General features: G+C 41.5%; 3 protein-coding genes and 1 non-coding gene across 4 annotated transcripts; 2 read left to right on the top strand and 2 right to left on the bottom strand.

The window, feature by feature from the left end:
• Window positions 1-1,639: 1,639 nt before the first annotated feature.
• LOC108087860 (multiple C2 and transmembrane domain-containing protein) lies at window positions 1,640-9,821 on the top strand. Its single transcript, XM_017185442.2, has 12 exons — window positions 1,640-1,958; window positions 2,831-3,495; window positions 3,690-3,798; window positions 3,974-4,116; window positions 5,104-5,298; window positions 6,587-6,738; window positions 6,874-7,389; window positions 7,454-7,813; window positions 7,879-7,998; window positions 8,060-8,260; window positions 8,332-8,539; window positions 8,603-9,821. Exons 1-12 carry the CDS (start codon window positions 1,853-1,855, stop codon window positions 8,681-8,683), a joined length of 2,856 nt encoding a protein of 951 aa, XP_017040931.1. The 5' UTR covers window positions 1,640-1,852; the 3' UTR covers window positions 8,684-9,821.
• On the top strand, window positions 4,846-4,927 carry Trnal-aag. Its single transcript has one exon. It is a non-coding gene; the product is annotated as a tRNA-Leu (tRNA).
• A 379-nt stretch (window positions 9,822-10,200) lies between the features above and the next one.
• Window positions 10,201-11,112, bottom strand: LOC108087759 (probable 3-hydroxyisobutyrate dehydrogenase, mitochondrial). The gene has a single exon (XM_017185289.1). The coding sequence runs from the start codon at window positions 11,092-11,094 to the stop codon at window positions 10,201-10,203; it is 894 nt and encodes a 297-aa protein (XP_017040778.1). The 5' UTR covers window positions 11,095-11,112.
• A 719-nt stretch (window positions 11,113-11,831) lies between these two features.
• LOC108087874 (probable 3-hydroxyisobutyrate dehydrogenase, mitochondrial) lies at window positions 11,832-13,171 on the bottom strand. Its single transcript, XM_017185459.2, has 2 exons — window positions 13,061-13,171; window positions 11,832-13,004 (listed from the first exon to the last, which is right to left on the bottom strand). The coding sequence occupies exon 2, from the start codon at window positions 13,000-13,002 to the stop codon at window positions 12,028-12,030; it is 975 nt and encodes a 324-aa protein (XP_017040948.1). The 5' UTR covers window positions 13,003-13,004; window positions 13,061-13,171; the 3' UTR covers window positions 11,832-12,027.
• Between the last annotated feature and the right edge of the window lie 6,584 nt (window positions 13,172-19,755).

Here is a 19,755-nt window from a genome sequence, read left to right on the forward strand (position 1 = left end):
CAATATTTTTTTTCTCAGTGCAATGTAACGAAAATAGATTCGCTAAAATGTCAGAAAAAGTCAACAGGTGAGCGTGTAGAAAGAGAGGCACGATGAAAGGGCAAATGAGACAGAAATATTTGAGCCATATGACACTTGCTGACCCACGTCTAAATAATTGATGGCTGACCTCGAGCTTGATTTATTGACTAAAGTTGTGATGGAAACAAGTCCGTGCACCGTGTAGAATCCATAATTGATGTCCGATGTTGCCTTTATATTACCCGATTAGGCGGGCCAATTTCCGATACTAAAACCATCCATGATACGGCCCAAAAAACAAAAACATTAATGACGCTGCATTTATGGACTTCCAGCGGCGAAAAGGATATACATATACATATACAATTTCATTATTTGGGCCGTAAAAAGGGCGGTAAAACCTTCTGTTTTTATGCTTATCGAAAGCACGTGCTTCGGATGTGATCATTAGGGATAACGAAATGCCGCTTGCCTTTTCGTTAATGGTATTAAATGAGTTCTGGCCACATGGCGTATGTGCGATAATTTGAAAAGAGCCTTTCCTTCCACTCAAGGCTGATGGCAGCCAACTTTTGCCGCCCCGAGAGCCAAAAAGTTAGCTAATTGCAATGCGCCGCCAAGGCTCAAGTAAATTTATTTTGTAACAAACATCAAGAACACTCGAAAGCCCCAAAGTATGCAACACTTTAATGGAACGAACACTGGTGTCCAAACTAAAAGGCCCACATAAAAAATGTTTGTGTGCCGCAAACAACACAAAAAACTCGATGAAACATATGTGGAGTGTGTGGCAAATTGATGGCAAGCCCCTAAGCCGCAAAGTGCTCCCCGGGGAATAGTTTGCCACAAATTCTCCGAATGACCCGAGGGCGGTGGAAAACCACACCTGACTGTGGGGGTTGGGAAATCTGCATTTTCCTTGCATTAAATTAATTGAAATGATATGCAAAGGCATTCGGTTGCACAAGAGCCAGGCGAATTGCTCTTGCAACACCGGTGTCCTTGTTCGGCCTTAAGCCTCTGAGAATTATTTGGATACTCTCTTTCTGACTTGACTGCCATTTCATTCATTGAAATAAAATAAACTGTGTGAAAAAGTCCGAGAAAATCCCGAAAATGTAAAGCTTTCTGCGCTCGGGGTGCGTAAAGCTTTGTCGCTTATGCCCCCCAAAAAAGGGCGCACATTCACATTTGCATTTGGTGACGCCATCGTTGGATGCTTTTCCAATTTTCGCGGCATCGAAGAGAGAAAGAGAAATAAAAGCAGCTGCAGCATCGCTGCAAAGCATTAATAATGCAAGTGGGTAAGGCCGGCAGTCAACCACCCACAAGAGCACCGTCCAAGAGCCACCGCAAAACCACCCAGCACCACCCACTCGCAATTCAACTCAATGCCACACACACACACTTTGACACCCACACACACTTGAACTCGTAACATAAACTGAAAGTGTATGTGCGCGCCTTCGTTAACAATAACAAATGCCAAAGGAGAGCAAAAGTTACGGTTGGCCAAAAGGAGGGGGAGGAAAATGGGGGGTGGTGGGGATGAAAATGAAACCATAACGGCAGACAGCGAATCCGAATCCGAAGCAGTCTTCTAGGGGCACTGCCGCCGTGCAGTTCGCCAAGCTCCGCGTCGGAAAATCAGCAAAAGAAAAACCAAGTCATTGTTCTGCAAACATCGAATGGTTTTAACCCAGTTAAGGTTTATTAAATAGAACCAAGTAGCTCTTATTGCTTAACAGTGCAATTAACCTAAGCAAAGGCCATCAAAAAGTGCTGTAATCAATTATTTATCTCAATTTGAGTTGCGACTGTTGGCCATGTCATGCAACCGCTGCATCTCAGGCACTCTTTCAAGTCCTCGAGCAACGCGAAGAAGCCACAAGCCGCCGCGTTGTGCCACAGAATTAATAAAATATTCCCAGTCACAGGTAAACTTAAACCCCGTGGCTTTATAGAAAGATAAATTTAAAAAGCCCAGCGAAATCCTTCGTTTATTATTCATATAGAATATTAGATGGAATCCAAATGGCTGTCACTTTTCTGCGGCGAAGCAAAGATAAATTTGTATGAAAGCAAAATACGCAATCATCATAAATTTAAGAAACTTTGCAAAGAAATGTTCCTCTTTAAAAAGTTCAAGCAATGTGCAGTGAAGTGAATTTTATCCAAGTTGAATAGTTGAAATATGTGACATTTATGACACACATAATAGATACATATAGATCTATAGTATAATAATAAATTAGCTTTTGCGTTGTAAAATAAGATTTTATTAAAGTAAAAATAGTGCTACATTGTAATAGTAAACTTTCCATTTTCTTAATTGTCCCATAAATGTTTTAAGGCGCTGCGTGCCTTTAATGGAAAATATATTGGGAGTATAAAAGCTATTTTAACTAATGAATGACTTTTCTGAGCACCTCACAGACTGTAATATTTTTTAATTAACAACAAACACTTTATGAAATGGTTTACCTTTTTTAAAATGCCCTGATGGTTTTTCTCTATTCTGGATGACCGCATCGCCAAATGGCAAAAATCATTCCACTTTCTTATGGCTTTCTGTAATTCTCATAATTAAGACAATCGCAAAAGAGCAGTGATGTCATGGGTGGCAATTGGTGGGCCTGCAAACACTCAAAAAAACATAGTAAATACGGCGTAGAGTATATTTGGTTGTTGTTTTTGCTTTTGTTTCCATATGACTTATCAATCGGTCGCTGGATTCTTGTTAAATCGATTGTGGGCGTTGCGTGCCAGGTGAAATAACAATTACGATTTCCCCCCTGCCACTTTTCAGCACGCATCCACTACGTTGACCAGGTGGAGCAGGAGGAGGCGGATGATCGTCAGCTGCAGCAGCAGCAGCAGCAACCCGGAAGCAGCTTCACCGTCAGCGGATCCACTCCGCCGCTCCGGATCTCGCCACATGGCTCCCCGAAGTTGCAGCAAACCCAGCGCCTCGGAAAACATCTCAGCAAATCCGCCTCGGAGCTGAATGGTCACGACTGCCACGGTGAATCGCCGCACATATCACCCAAGCGGGCCAAAAGTGCCGTAGCCCAGCAGTTGGCAGGCGGTGGATCGGGGGGCGTGGCCAGCGGAGTGGGCGTGCTGCAGAAGACCCACGGATTCTTCAACAATCTCCGACATCGCTGGAGTCGCGCGAAGAGCAAAGATCGCTTGGGTCGCAAGTCCCCGAGTGATTTCCTCGAAGAGAGCACGGATTATGCGGCGGATTACAGTTCGGAAAGTAGTTCCGTGACCCAGAGTCCTCGACATCGCAGCACCACCATCGGTGGTTCGCCGCTGGCCAAGGAATTCCGAGCCACCGCCAAGATGGCCCAGGTTATCCAGCGATTCGGCGGCTCCATGGAGGGCAGGATAGATGAGCATCCGGAGAACGGTTCCGCCGGCTGCAATCCTCCAGAGTTGACCACCCAACAGCAATTGGAAGCCCTGCAGGTTGGTGAACCCAACTGGCTCTTATTTTTTTTTGGTTGCTTTGCTCCTTATTATCAATTGGCTTCCTTGATTTACTCGCCTTTTACTTTCACTCAATGGCACTAACTGAAATTTCGATTTACGCTTTTCCAACGACTCGCTGTGCTGCACTACAACTCTAACTAACTGACCAAAATGATAATGAAATCGATCAGGCCGACGAGCTGCGTCGCAAGCGCGAAGCCCAATTACGTCAATTCGTCTTCTTTCAGCTGCGCGTTCATCTGAAATCCGGCAGCGACCTGGTGGCCATGGACAAGAATGGTGAGCAGGCACCCCCAGAATCCCCTTACCTTTATTCCTCTGGAAAAAACCCCTCCGAATCCCACTTTCCATTCTCCATTATCCAAACCCACACACCTTTGTGCTCAATCAAGCACTGGACACAATGCACAGCCACTGCAGCGAGAAATTTCTTTTGTCTTTCGTCCTGCCGCAGGACTGAGTGATCCTTATGTCAAGTTCAAGGTCGGCGGGCGACTCCTCCACAAATCGCGCACCATTCACCGCGACCTGAATCCCGTTTGGGACGAGGTCTTCATCGTGCCCATCGAGGACCCCTTCCAGCCGATTATCGTCAAGGTGAGTGCGCAGAAAGTTTGCAATGGCACGTCGGCCCCTCCACAGAAACTTCGGGTTTGCTTTGCACGCAGAGAAAGTTTTGCACTAAATGGGTATCAATACTTACCAGGGGAGTAAAGTTTAAACAAATCACCATGGAGAAATATAAATATGTAGTTGAAAACCTATTTTTTTCATATTCTTTAAGAATGCAGAACCATTTTGAGAAAGATCTTTCAATATTTTTTATTGGTTTGAAGAGCTTTTTTTTTTTTTTTCTAAAATACTTCAATGAAAAAATATGTATAAATAAGAAATTTATAATATAGTAGTTTAGTAGTATACATTTTGTTTAAGTTTGAATTTGTTAAACGTTTTTACAATTTAATAATCGAATAATTCCCTTATATCACTTTCTTTTAAATCATTTTGTTTTTCTTGTTAAGTAGCATGTCATTAGGTTTCCAAAAGTTTCAAAGTTTCATAAAGTTTTTTACTCTTGCCGAAAATATCTTTTTTATTTATCACCCTTTACTTTTTAGTGCATCTTTAGTTTTCCCATAAAAAGTTTTACTGCGGTGTAAAGATTGTTTTCATGCTTGTCAAAAATTTAAATAAATGCCTTTGTCACATTTAAATGACGGCGTAAAACTGCCTGAGGTTTTTCCGAGATAAGTTGTGCAGCCAGAAATAGTTTTCTCCAGATAAGAGCAACACAAGGCGATAAAAAAATAGTCGCAGGTCTTCAACGGTAGCGTGGCCGAGCGGTCTAAGGCGCTGGTTTAAGGCACCAGTCTCCTCGGAGGCGTGGGTTCGAATCCCACCGCTGCCATGAGGGAATCTTTTTTTCCATATTTAATTTTTTATCTGCAACCAGGGTATAATTAGTTTTCTTAGTGTATGAAACAGAATTGATTTAGAGCGCAAACCAATTCCCAGAAGCACCTAGTCCAATCTAATCGAAATGGATTTCCGCTTTGGTTTTTCCAATCTCCCGTTCTCCATCAGGTTTTCGACTACGATTGGGGACTGCAGGACGACTTTATGGGCTCGGCCAAGCTGGACCTAACCCAGTTGGAATTGGGCAAGGCCGAGGACATCCACCTGCAGCTGTGCGACTCGTCAGGAAATGGAGGATGTGGCATGGGCGAGATACTCATCAATTTGACGCTTTGGCCGCGCAGTCAGGAGGACAAGGAAATGGTGAGTGGCATTCATAAATCCATTCACTCTATTGTTTAGTGGGGAAAATGGAGGAGGAGGGAGCGAGGGGAAATTTAGTCGGAAGCAGCTCGTCTGGGCCATCAATCAGCCCTTCACTCGGCGGATTTCCACGGTGAGCTAAGCGATTGTCTCGCTACCTTTTGTCTGGCATTCTTAATTGCCTCTCAACGAGGAGCTCCTAGCCTCCCCCAACTTTGACCCACCGCTTATTTATAAGCGCTCTCGCCTACCCACCAACTTTATTTATGGCCCAGCCGAATTGGTTACACACCACTTGGGCTTTATTTCGGGTAGACACACACGAAGCTTTAACTTTGATCCAGTAACCGCAGCCAACACGATATAAAGCCGAACAATTGAGCTGTTTTCCAGCCGGGGCAAACTCATCATGACTTTAGCTTCGATGGCGAGAGAGCAGCAGCGATCGTTGTGGCTCAATAAATAAAAGCTTGAGCTGTCATTGTGCCATTGCATGTTATCGCCAGACGAAGGCGCTCCGAAGTAAATAAATGACAAACTGGGAAAACAGAGGGGAAATGGATAGCAGAGAAGTACGAAGAATGGATACCCTATAAAAACTTCATACGGAAATATGAAAAAAAAAACTCTAAAGAGTTAAGGGTTATAATTTTCTTTATTACTTATTTTTCTAAAAATAAATAAAGTTGTTTAGCAATCCTAGCTTCAATATTTTCGTTGGTTTTCATTAGTATAGTTTTTTTTTGGTGGAAAATGTATTATTTTAAATATACAATAACAAACCTAAAATTTTATTAAATCATTTGTAATACCTAGTACCTGAGGTTGTTATATCACCCTGATTTTTTAGGGCTGTTAAAACCTATTAAAGTCTAAACTAGCAGTGAAGATGATTCATCTACCACTTAGCATTCCATTACATATTGTAGACAAGTATGCACTATGTCTAGTCCGGCATACCTGACTATTTTGTAATGAGTGTATTTTTCTCGCAATCGCAAGACCTCTGTGCCAATGGCTTTAGTCACTGTCCGATCGTCGAGAGCTAAGTGCGGCTTAGAGTTTTGTTTCGTTTCGAGGCAGCCAGTGTATGTAATTTGCGGTTCGCTTTGGTTGCGACTCTCGTTCGGGGATCATGTTGGGCAACAATTGGCCCGGTTGCAAGCGGGCTCCTCGCATGGTGCTCAAACACGTGAGGCGCCAGCACGAGGAGTTCCGGGAGCAACTGGAGCAGGGATGCGAGGAACTGAAGGAGGCGGCCGAGGCTCACTTTCCGGAATTGTTACAGCACTTTCAGCGCAACTCGAAGCTGGCCGAGTCATCGAAGCGACTGAAGTCGCAGATCTGGAGCTCCGTGGTCACCATTCTGCTGGTTAAGGCCAAAGATTTGCCGCTGGCCGAAGATGGCAGCAAGCTCAATGACACGCACTTTAAATTCAGGTCAGTTGGCTACTCAAAAATAAATAAGAGATTATCGACAAATCAAAACCATCTTTATGATTTGTGTTTATTATATGTTTTCATATTTTTATAAGAATAATTAATAGGTTTTTTATATATTTTTTAAACATTTAGATTGGGCAATGAGAAGTACAAGAGCAAGTCTTCCTGGACGGAACGCTGGTTGGAGCAGTTCGATCTGCACCTCTTCGATGAAGATCAAAACCTAGAGCTGGCTCTTTGGAATCGAAATACCCTGTATGGCAAGGCCATTATCGATCTGAGTGTTTTCCAACGAGAAAACACCCATGGCATTTGGAAACCTCTTGAAGATTGTCCTGGTGAAGTCCACTTAATGCTCACAATAAGTGGAACCACAGCTTTGGAGACCATCAGTGATCTCAAAGCCTTCAAGGAGGATCCTCGGGAGGTTCAGTTGCTGAAAGATAGATATCGATTCCTAAGATGCCTTCAAAACTTGAGGGATGTGGGTCACCTGACTGTGAAGGTTTTCGGAGCCACAGGATTGGCAGCAGCGGATATTGGGGGAAAATCGGATCCTTTTTGCGTTTTGGAACTGGGAAATGCGCGACTGCAAACACAAACGGAATACAAGACACTCACTCCTAATTGGAATAAGATTTTTACATTGTAAATATTGTTTACTATCATTTATATAAGATTTATTGAGTTATGAATTGATTTTCTTTTTTAGCAACGTTAAAGACATAACGCAGGTGCTTGAGATCACCGTCTTCGATGAGGATCGCGATCATCGCGTCGAGTTCCTGGGCAAACTAGTCATTCCCCTTCTGAGGATCAAGAGTGGAGTCAAGAGATGGTACACACTGAAGGACAAGAATCTCTGTGTCCGAGCCAAAGGAAACTCACCGCAAATTCAGCTGGAACTGACTGTAGTTTGGAGTGAAATTCGAGCCGTTTGTCGAGCTCTCCAGCCGAAGGAGGAGAAACTCATCCAGCAGGAGGCCAAATTTAAGAGACAACTCTTCCTCCGAAATGTGAACAGACTCAAGGAAATTATCATGGATATCCTGGATGCCGCGCGATATGTTCAGTGAGTTTTTTATTTATTAATGTTTAAATTTGGTATACAAATTATAATTTATGTATTATTTTCAGGAGCTGCTTTGAATGGGAATCACCAGTGCGTTCCAGCATAGCTTTCGTCTTGTGGATTTTGGCCTGTGTTTACGGCGATCTAGATACAGTACCACTAGTATTACTACTCATCATACTAAAGTAAGAAGTAGTATATATTCAAAAAGGTATAATTATAATAATTTATTATTTTATCTTCCAGAAACTGGCTCATTCGCCTTATAACAGGCACCACAGATGCCGCTGCCCACTACGATTATGAGTACGATGAAGATGACGATGATGACAAGGAAAAGGAGGAGAAGAAGTCCATCAAGGAAAGGTTACAGGCCATCCAAGAAGTCTCCCAAACCGTTCAGAATACCATAGGTTATCTGGCTTCTTTAGGCGAAAGCACTATTAAGTAAGATCTCTTATCTCTTATTATTTCATAAAATTATATACATTTATATTAATTTATTTGATATTCCCTAGCACATTCAATTTTTCCGTCCCCGAATTAACCTGGCTAGCTGTGGTTCTACTTTTGGGTGCCATTCTGGTCCTGCATTTTGTTCCACTCCGCTGGCTGCTCCTCTTTTGGGGCCTGATGAAGTTCTCCAGGCGATTGCTGAGACCCAACACCATTCCCAACAACGAGCTATTGGACTTCCTCTCACGAGTGCCAGATAACGAGGAGATTGTAAGTTATCTATGAACCTTTTTATGCTTATCGATTAATTATATTTATTTTATTTTCTTAAAGAATCAATACCGAGAGCTACCACCATCAGCGGCCACCGATCAATCGCGCAACAACCCGAAGAAGAAGCTGAAAGGATCATAGTCTATAACCAGCGCTGATGCGGCAATGGCGACCCTTTCGCCGCTGCAGTCCAGCGCATCCGGAGGAGGAGGTGGAGGAGCAGGAGCAGGAGAAAGAGGAGGAGGAAGGCAGCAACAGCTGATGCAGCGCTTCCGGGTGAACACCAGCCAGCTGAAGCAGAAGTTTGGCCAGGCCAAGAGCCTCAGTCTGAGCCATAGCGAATTCAATTAGACACCAAAGTTAGTTAGCTATACTAGTTAAGAATTGGGAGCAAGGAGGCGGCGCCCAGTCAACCAGTTCCACCCATAGACGGCAACATCAATTCAACTTGACTCAATTATGCAGCACAAAGTTTGCTTAACTTATTTTCCTAGAACTATATATATATACACACACATACACACGGAAAAAAAGGATATGGATGTACATGTAAAACGCAAAACTTTAACTATTTACACGAACCGTTTCTGTACATACACAAAAAAAAAAATGAAAAGATAGTGGATATTAGGGCTATATTGAAACATTGCATGTACCTAAGGTAACCTCTCTCAAAGATCTACTCGAATAATTACCGAAAACTCAAATTGCTAACTACCAGATTCCTTTTGCGCGAATCCAAATGCGATTAATTATTTATTGTGTATTTCAATTTGTGATATTTTCAAAGAACTTTGCAACTAGGCTTACTACTTATGTGACTTAACCCACGGAAGCTCCGTACCGCACCGAAGTTTCCCCATTAACTCCATTTACAACTTACCACTCGATTGCACTCGACTCGTTTAAGGACGCTTCTTCGTAATATACCTTTACATATACTATATACCTAAATAGGCCTAATCCTAACCAAATTTATTGTAATTATTTCATTCGAAAAAGGATTGTTCAAAACGTTTTCTAAAATTTATATATTTATTAACTACGTCTAGGATAATCAGCTCGTAAAGGCCCCGGCCCAGCCATACAAATATGATATATATTAATTAATTAATGCCACTGTAACCCACTCCAATTGATCGATTTGATACATTTTAGATAGTTAAACTATTTTATACCCCACAGAAAGAGCAACAACAAAGTTTTTATATACATACCAAACTCAATTAATTAATTAGCACCTAAGTTAAGTTTGTTATTTTTCAATATATATATATGATGGCAAAAATAATAAAAAATATTTTTGGATTTCGCTCAAAATATAAAACTATGTTGGTCGAATTTGGGGGACGATGGCAGTGCTAATAAAACTGTACAGTGCTTCTCGAAACTCGGTTTTTCATATCTAGAAATTTTTATCTTAAAGCTCGTTGATTTTATTGTTTTATTTTGTTGCTAGTCTGTTTTTTCGCTATTTGTTTTGCTCAGCACTTTGTTTACTTGGCAATTAAGCTTTCAAGTACTGAAAAATTATTTAGATAAAATTGGCAGCATGACTTGTAGATTTTTATAAAGCTTGTTAGCGGTTTTCTTATTTCTAACTATTATGCAATAAATACATATTTCCATTCACAATAGTGAACATTAAAAAATTATTGCTAATATTTAAAGTTATTCGATTCCATCAAGCTGTAGACATCTGAAAAATCCAAGTCGCCAAGACCCTGAGTAATTAAAGAGCTGTAGATTTTGTGGGTCAATAAACCCATGGCGATTGGGGATTCCGAGGAGCTGGCTGCATTGACAACCAATTCAAGATCCTTGTTGATTAAAGATATGGGAACGTTGTTGGCTTTAGTGAGGGCTGTAATTCCGGGAACTGGATTGTAGGATTCTGAAGTCCAGCAGCATCCAGTTGAGGAGTTAAGAATCTCTGCAAAGATCCTGGCATCCAATCCCTGGCCGACTGCAAGATTCATGGTCTCTGAAACCGCTAGCATAGATATTGCCAGCATCATATTATTGCACAGTTTGGCAGCCTGACCCATTCCATGGGATCCACAGTGGATAATTCGTTTTCCCATACATTGAAGGATATCTTTCACGGCCTTGAAATCATTTTCACGTCCTCCTACCATAAAAGTCAGAGTGGCTTCTGCAGCTCCAGGAACTCCGCCAGAAACTGGAGCATCTAAAAATGTACCTCCCTTCAAGCTGATTCTCTTTTGCAAAGACTTAGCTAATTCCGATGAAATGGTGGAGCAGTCGAGAAAAACTGTTCCTTTTTTAACACCTTCTGAAATCATTTCATCATAGGAAGCATTCACAACAGAATTATTTGGCAGCATGGTGATAACAATCTTGGAATTCTTGGCAAGATCTGTAGTTCTTGTGTAAACTGTAGCTCCCTTGGCTTCAAGAACATCGCAGGCTTTTCTGGATATATCATAGACATGTAACTTATGTCCGGACTTTAATAGATTACCTGCCATGTATCCACCCATATTGCCGAGTCCAATGAAGCCAATGTGACTGGATTTTCTATAAAACATAGTTTTCTTCCAGGTGAAGGAATTTCGAGTCCATAAAATTTGCCATGACATAGATAAGAGCATCTTTCACTTTGACAAGCCAGAGGGAAATCTACAAAAAAAGCACGGTTTGCATAAGACAACAAAAACTAGATTTGTGATGAAATCTAAAATATTTCGTACACATATTCTAATTTTCACTTACCAAAATCACAAAACTTATTAACACCAAATATACTTAACGCCCATGCGAAATATTTTAGAACATAAAAGATCTATATTTTGGCATCAGCTAAATGGTCTAAGTGATTTTGACATAATAACAAAACTGTTAATTAGATCGTTTTATGTTTACTTTTATAGTAGCTTAAAAAATCTTTTCAAATGAGCAATTTATGCTGATAAAGAGCTTGTCAAACTGTGAGCAGTATGCTACACACTGGAACTAATTTAGCAAAATATTTCACCAGTGCCTATCAATCGGTGAGCTTTTAATGACCACGCCACTATTTTCATTCCGATTTCCCATTTGTTGTTTGTTTTGCTCAGTTCTCTGTTTACCTGAGAAGCTTTATGAATTAAATACGATCGCCATGCGGGATCTAATGCCACGAGTACCAGGAGATAAGCCTCAATCCAAAATTGTATTTGCAGGGGACTCAAAAAAGCCAATAAAAAACAGATGTTTGAGGGCGCTTATCAGCACTCGGAGTTCCACTTGCTAAAAGATTCCCAGGCCAAATCAAACCACCATACGATTACGCAACACAATGGAACTTTTTCACTTCAATACGATAAACGAATACGTTTTTAATTTACGTACATATTTGCCTAGAACATGGTAATTGCACAGTCGAATTAGCAAAATAGGGGTAGGCTCTCGAAAAACTTAGCGATATATATAAATGCAGGACTGGTTTTTGGATCGGACACGAATCTTAGCCAGTAAGTAACCTAAACGCTGAACTTCTCCTTCTTCATGAGGTCGTAGACCACGGAGAAGTCCTTGTTGCCCAGGCCCTTCTCGCACAGCGATTGGTAGACCTTGTGGGCCAGCGATCCCAGCGGAATCGGTGAGTTGGAGGAGTTGGCCACGCCGGAGGCCAGACCGAGATCCTTGGTGATCAGAGCGGTGGAGAAGCCACCGGCGTAGTCCCTGTTGGCGGGGGCAGTGGGGCAGACTCCGGGCACCGGGTTGTAAACCTCAGAGGACCAACAGCGACCGGTGGAGGAGTTGATGATCTCGGCGAAGACATTGGCATCCAATCCCTGGCGAACGGCCAGATTCATGGCCTCCGAAACACCAATCATGGAGATGGCCAACATCATGTTGTTGCACAGTTTGGCAGCCTGGCCCATTCCATAGACACCGCAGTGGGTGATCCTCTTGCCCATGCACTCCAGCACGGCCTTGACGGCATTGTACTCCGCTTCAGTTCCACCCACCATAAAGGTGAGGGTGGCCTGCTCCGCTCCGGGAACTCCGCCAGAAACGGGGGCATCAATGAAGCGCGCTCCCTTGCCGCTGATCTTCTTCTGCAGCGACTTCACCAGATCCGGCGAAATGGTGGATGAATCAATGAAGATGGTATCCTTGTTCACACCACCGGCAGTCATCTCATCGTAGGAAGCCTCCACAATGGCGTTGTTTGGCAGCATGGTGATCACGAAGTCGGAGTTCTTGGCCAACTCCGAGGTCTTCGAGTAGACGGTGGCTCCCTTGGCGGCCAGACCGTCGCAGGCGGGCTTGGAGATGTCGAAGACATGCAGCTTGTGACCGGCCTTGATCAGGTTGCTGGCCATGTTGGCGCCCATGTTGCCCAGGCCCACGAAGCCGATGTTCTTGCTGCCGCCCTGGGTGGACATGGCCCGCACCAAGGTCTGGCTCCAGGCATTCAGCATGGCGGGGTTCAACACGCGAAGAGACATGGCTGCGGAAAATATCTGCTTGTTATGCAATCACGGATAGCCACAATATCTCACCCACCTGTTGATCTAGAAATCTAACGGATAGGACTGAAACTAAAAAAGTTCTACGCGATCGGACCGCTGTCAGAAGCACACTGCTCTTGGTTGCTCCGCAGTCACGCAATTTCACTTCATTCCAGCGGTTTCAAAAGAGTTGTCGAGTTTATTTGAGAGCGATATGAATTTAATGAAAGTGCAAATTTATTTTATATGCTATAGAAATCTTTATAATTTGTTTTAAGTTGGTTCCAAAAAGATATAAACATAAAATATAAAGTACATAATTTATTTCTATGCTATGATAAGAAAATAATAAAATCTTATTCCAGAAGATACTGATAGAATAAAAACATATTTTGATATTCATCATATCAAATATTTTTGAAGAGAAAAAAGATTTTCATTTTTAAAATATAAGAACACAAATACGCGGAATAAAATAGTTTTAGGAGCTCAGTTTTTCTAAGGTTTCTTTCATTAGTATTCTTCTGGCGCCCCGACAACTCTGTCAGATCAAAACAAGTTCTGTATATAGCTCGTTCCCCCCTTTAAGGCCCCACCATATGGCCAGCACATATGTACATAGTTATTCCAGTGACGCCGGCAAGAGCTTTTCTGTTCTTGCCTTTCCAATGCTTTTATCTTATTTTATTTATTTATGTGCCAATTGAACGACACGTGCCGTTGTTTCCCGTATCAGCTTCGTTGAAACTTTCGATTTCATTTACTTTCCCTGACCTTCAACGTTTTTGGTGGGCTTGTTTCTGTGGGGAGGTGTAGAAATTGTGGGTGTGTCAGCTTGTTGTCGAGTGCCAAGGGAAGTGGCTCCAAAACTGTAAGCTTTCTTGCTGATAATTCGATTTAAATTGAAATGTTTACTTACAGAAGTTTGTAGCAAGGTCTGGAATAAAGTTAATTGAATGAAACTGTGTCTTTCCCCATCGAACTTTGTCGGTTTAACGCCTGTTGTTTTGAATGAATGAATGAATGACAACTTGGAAATCGCTTCAATTGCGTGAAATATCGTGCATAACCGAATTCGCACGCATAGTTTCAAAACTGATGTTTCATTTTACACCAACTTCAAGGGTACATTTGGTTTTATACCCGACGTTAGTACCTTGAATTGTCACACAAACATTTTTATCAGAAAAACTTAACCAAAATTCGAAATTAATACAGAAAATAAACGCAATAAAGTCAAATAACTTATATTTTACTTTAATAATTAAAATAATATTACCTTATAAATTCAGTTAATTTTATTGACGATAGTAAACTTTTATAGAGTATGTTGAATTCGTTTCCTTACTATCACGCACTTTTATTATTTTCTTTTTGCGCCTTTCTTGCGGTACAGTATTGCGAATACTTGATCCCACAATAAACAATTTGATGTTTCGCGATTTTTGCCTTTTCGTGCTATTTTTATCACAGCTTTCCGTAGCTCAATTGGTGATAGCTTTTTCACCCAAATTGTACAATGGTCATAAGGTTCGATGCTGCTGCTGTAGTTGTTGTGGCTTTAATGTTGTTGTTCACATAAAAATCGGCATGCATGAAATTGCAACTGCTTGAGCTGCGTTTCGCAAAATCTCGGCCAATTTACGGCTCGCCTGTCGTGGCCTGAATCTTACGCAATCCGGACTTCTCTGTCAGCGCCTCTGTCAGCTGCAACATCGTTATGCTTTATCAAAAAAAATCAGCCATAGTACACGGTTAAAAAAGATATTTTCTAGGTATTTTCAACACATAGGGGGACTATTTACATGACCTTTTTATTTCCCTTTTAATTATAGAATACTTTAAAATAATCTTGTAATTGTTTTACATTTTATGAACACTAATGTATTTGGTTAAATTGTTACCTCTTAAAATACATTTTGTTAATTTTTGACACATTTATTGATTCAATAAAATAAATAATTCAATAATAATTCAATAATATAAATTTTGTAACACTGTTGTTAATTTCTTTCTCTGCAAAAGTCATAAAACTAAACTTGATTTCGCCCAGGAGAACCAGTAATGAGCTATATCGCTGATGTATATTCAATCCCCGAGATTGATGATTTGGTGATTTATCTGTGCCGGCGCGTCTGCAGCATCCGCCAACGTGCGACGCTCGCCTACTATAAGTGCATTTCAATTTGGGGAGTGGAGCGAATCGAGATCGCGACAATGGCGCAAAAATCACATCAAATGGGGGACATCGGCATCGGCTGCCCGTCAGCGCCAACTTACATAATCGGTTGTCAATTGTCAAAATACCAGCAAGACCTTATCTAACGCCATAAAGTGCAATTCAGCGGATGATTAACACGAATATGGGCCAAATTAAACAACAAATGAAGCAAAAACAGGTGAGAGCGCGTCTTTCTGAAACAATTTTACAATTTACAAGCCGAAAAGCCAAAGGCGCAAAAAAAAAAAAAAAGTGCCACAGGCGAAGTGAAGCATTAAAGCGCAAAAACTATGAGCTTGATGTGGACTGTTTGGGCTTGGCTTTGGAAAATGTTCATGTTCATGGCATTTGTACACACTCTTATGCGTATGTACATCAAGTATACGCAGCGGTGTGCCAAGCTCATTAGGCAGACTTTATAACGAATGTTGTTGTACAGCAAGTATGAGCTGTTGTTGCCACTAATTTCCATGTCAAACAGACAGACAGCGAAATTTCACTCATAGTCAAATAGCGCACCCACAAAACAGCTTGCACTTGAAGGCGGTTGAAATAATTCACGTTGAGATTGAATTTTATTTGCCCGCAAACATTGCATTAAAAGCGAATAATACAATGCTTTGCGTGAGCTTAGGTATAAAAATATATTTATTGATTTCTTTAGTTTGCATATTTGCTGTTTATCTGATGAGGAAACGACAACCGGTTTTTAAATAAATAAATTGTAATGTAATTTAATAAAAGCGAACATATTACTTTTGCTTATTTGAAGTTTTCCAATTAATAAACAGATTTTCATGCCTTAACTTGGACTGTTGGCTGTGCCGCCTTGATCTGATTTTCTTGACCCGCCCTGAACCCGCGCTGCACGCAATTTGATAAATGAGACGGGTCGAAAATGTATCTGCATGCCACCGCGTAGATCCGTGACTCACTGAGGAACACATTGCAATTTGCCAACAATCGCTTGTGACATCGTGAGCGACTACTGACATTTTTCAGTCTGCCAGCCTGTCTTCGATTTCGTTTCCGGCCAGCACGTAATTGAAATTACATTAAACCAGAAATTTTGGCAGTGAAATTACATTCGATAATCACTTTCATGGGGAGGATGGTGGGATTTAATTATTTCCCTGAGCTCCAAAGCACCAGACTTTCGCTCTTCACCGGCCGATCTGCTCTCGATCGGACATTCGGACCTACATTAACATGCCAACTGAAGTGACCACTCCACAAACGATATGAAAATGAAAAACTAAACGAATACACAGAAACACACACGCCCAATGCGGAAAATTGAAATGCAGTCGGCGGAGTCAGTGCAGCGTTTTCTTATTTATATATATTTTTTTTTTTTTTGGGAAAGGAAAGTGAAATTATCATCCCCCCGCAGCCACTTTCCCAGAGCCACAAACCGAACGCAAACCAAACTGGAGTCAATTCGATTCAATTCGTTTTCGATTTCATTCGGTTTTTGAATCGTTTCTAAGGTTCGCGCTTTTTAATACGCCGCATGCATAATTATTATCTGAACGTATGTACGAACCCCTCCACTTAGTCGCCATTTGCCGACACCCTGGCCTATAGTTTCGATCCGGCGCAGTGAAATTGAAAATCAGTTTTGAAAGTGGTAAAATTATTCGCTGCCCGACAAAACACACACACTTTTTCACATTCCATGCGACCGTTTAAAGCAAATGTTTCTTTTTTGTCGTAATTTTTCATCGCGATGTTGTTTGTGCTTTGGATATATTTTCCATCACTTCTGTTTTTTCATTTTTTTGGTCACCGTATTACAAAATTTTAATTGCAGTTGGCAGAGTGAACCAAAATAAAGTAGCGATGGCAAGGAAAGTGAAATGCGGACAGTGAATGCTCTTTGAGTGGCTTGGGAAAATATTAAAACAATTAGTGGTTCCTTGAAGGGGTAAGTGATTGAATACAAAAACAAATACCCATATGAAAAATAAATGTAAATAAACAGAAACAAAAACAACATTTTCAATTAGTAGGAAAAATACTTAACAACCTAAACCAAATTAGCTGATTAAAAACCCATTGTTCGGTCCAATCTCCTGCTGGTTTCACCCACTGATACACTTCCCCTCCTCCGTATTTATCCCCGATCTCTGACAGCGATCGGAGTAGTAACATCAACATAAAAACCAACAGCTCGAGCGGCAGATAAATGTTTGGCTAACCCAAATCCACACAAGGAAGGAAACTAGTGAGGCGCTCGAGCAAAAGTCGCCGCGAGAGGCTCTCCGCTGGCAATCCAGTTTAGATTTCGACCACATTTCGACCAATGCATTGCTGCAGCGGGAGCAGGAAGCGTTTTCTGGCCAAAAGCACCAAGCACCAACCAAGCAAACACAACCAGCATTTTGGGCATCACCCGAAGGGGCAGCGGCGAAAAAAAGTTGTCTTACTTTCGTGGAGCTTAAATGCATTTGGCTCTCGATGCGTCGACGCATCGACATCCCAACTCTCTCTCCTTTGGCAACAGCGATTGCATAACTGATATTTATGTCTGTCTTCTTGTCAGCGTTGCATCAGCCAGGTGGCTTCTCCCCGCATTCCTTGGCTTATCCGCCTCCTGTCCCAAAAGATTCTACAACTAATTAAGTTGAATTATGCCAGAAATAACAAGATCTACATAACCCATTAACTTGATCTATCTGGTTGCTGTGGGAACCATTCAACTCTGAGTCGAAGTCGAATTTTATGCAAATCTCGTTACTCTTTTCCGCATACGTCGTGGAAAATGCTTGAGAAAAGCCATTCATAAGCAGGGCTGAAGGTCGCGATCTGTTTTTTTTTTCACTTCTGCCTCACCTTTGCCATTTGGCATCGCATTGCTTTGCCTTGGGCGTGTGAGCCAGGCTGAGACACCTGTGAAAAGGTCAACGCTAATTGCCCCCAACCCATGCTCCCTGGCTGCTAAATCAATTCAATTCGATGGAATACAATTCAATTCGATTGATTCTTGGGCTCCGTTGGCGTGGTGAAAGTGCTTTGTTCTAATGGCGAAATATCAGCGAGCGGAAGTGCGAGGCGGTCGCGGTTGAATGATCGCCGAATAGAAAAGCCCCGTCACATAACTTTGGCCGCAAGGTGGAGACCTTCCTCGTACGTCATCAGTCCGCACATAACTCACGCCCACCTGGGGCGTCGCAAACAGACAGGTGGGCTGGCATTATGACAAGTTGACTGATTGGATTTGCGGCGAAGCTCTTGCTCTTGCTCCTGTCAATGCACTCGCCAAATGCCGTTGCTGGAAAATTGAATTGGAAACTGCGAAAGAAAAGCGAACGCAGAGCGTCCCGCGTTTGGGTTACCCAATCCACGTAATGGATAATGGCGGACGCCTGAATAATATGCTAATTAACTCAATTTCTACGATCCAGAAACGTCTCACTTAGACAATTGTTTGCTTAGCGGAAATTGTTCGGCCGCCGGTATGAGAATATTTTAATTGCCCGTCAAAGAAGCTGAAAACGACCTCTTTTTAAGGCCAATTCTTGCAGACCACAAAATATTTGCCAACAAACTTAGCACACAGCAAGAAAAGGGTATAACTATGAGGATTATAAGAATGTTTATTAATTTGTACTTAAATATACGAAACGGAATTAATATATTGAGTATTTATTAACTAAAATAACACTTAGTAAAATTAATAAATAATTTGTTTTAATTTTTTGCACATTTAGAGCAACGATTGCCAATCCTTTTTCAAGCCAAAAATGGAGAAAACGCTACCATAAATTACATGTTTTTCAATATATATAATTATGTAGTTATGGCAACTAACTCTACCATATACTTAAGCTTGTCACACAAAGCTTGGCACTCGTTTTAATTATGGCTTTCAATAAGTCTGTAACTTATTGGTAACAAAGAAAAGCCGGCAAAGGTCAGTCAGTCAAAAATATGGTTTCCACGCATTTTAATTGGTAAATATCAATCGGTTTATAGGTTTCCTAACAAACCAACCAAAAATACGAGGAAGAAACGCACATGAAAAAAAACAAACCAAAACAAACAATTCAATTAAACTCATAATGGAATTTGTGTATCAACAAAACGACCTTGGCTGCAGAGCAAAGCCTAAAAAGCCAATTAAAAGCTAGATGCACGGCTCTCAAATCGCATGGCACTGAGTCAGAATTATTGGAATTGTTGTTATGTCTGCCATACGATCGTGGATATATATATATCAGCGAGGGGTGTAACACGATTCATGGGACCCACACAGTCGGATCGATTTTCCCAGCAAAAAAAGCGATAAAACGAAAAACTTGTCGCAAGCAAATTGCAAAACTGGAACAGCATCGCCGCAACTAATGCTAAAACATGTTAGCATTTATGGCCAAGTTGATTTGCATTTAGTGCATTCTTGTGGACACTCCCCCTCGAATTGTAGCCACCTCCCCGCCTCCCACCATCTGATTTTAATAAGCCACAACACATCAATGGAGGATCTCTTTTGAGTTAGGATCATTTGCCTGTTCGTTGGCCAAGTCTTT

Source organism: Drosophila ficusphila, unplaced genomic scaffold (genome assembly GCF_018152265.1).
Source record: "Drosophila ficusphila isolate 14025-0441.05 unplaced genomic scaffold, ASM1815226v1 contig_414, whole genome shotgun sequence".
Lineage (NCBI taxonomy): Eukaryota > Metazoa > Arthropoda > Insecta > Diptera > Drosophilidae > Drosophila > Drosophila ficusphila.

Bases quoted from the DNA above. Each gene is read 5' to 3' on its own strand.
- LOC108087860 (XM_017185442.2), top strand. From the start codon at position 1,853: ATGCAACCGCTGCATCTCAGGCACTCTTTCAAGTCCTCGAGCAACGCG. The intron at 1,959-2,830 runs GTAAACTTAAAC...GCCACTTTTCAG, and splicing joins TAAAATATTCCCAGTCACAG to CACGCATCCACTACGTTGAC. The intron at 7,999-8,059 runs GTAAGAAGTAGT...TTTATCTTCCAG, and splicing joins TTACTACTCATCATACTAAA to AAACTGGCTCATTCGCCTTA.
- LOC108087759 (XM_017185289.1), bottom strand. From the start codon at position 11,094: ATGTTTTATAGAAAATCCAGTCACATTGGCTTCATTGGACTCGGCAAT.
- LOC108087874 (XM_017185459.2), bottom strand. From the start codon at position 13,002: ATGTCTCTTCGCGTGTTGAACCCCGCCATGCTGAATGCCTGGAGCCAG.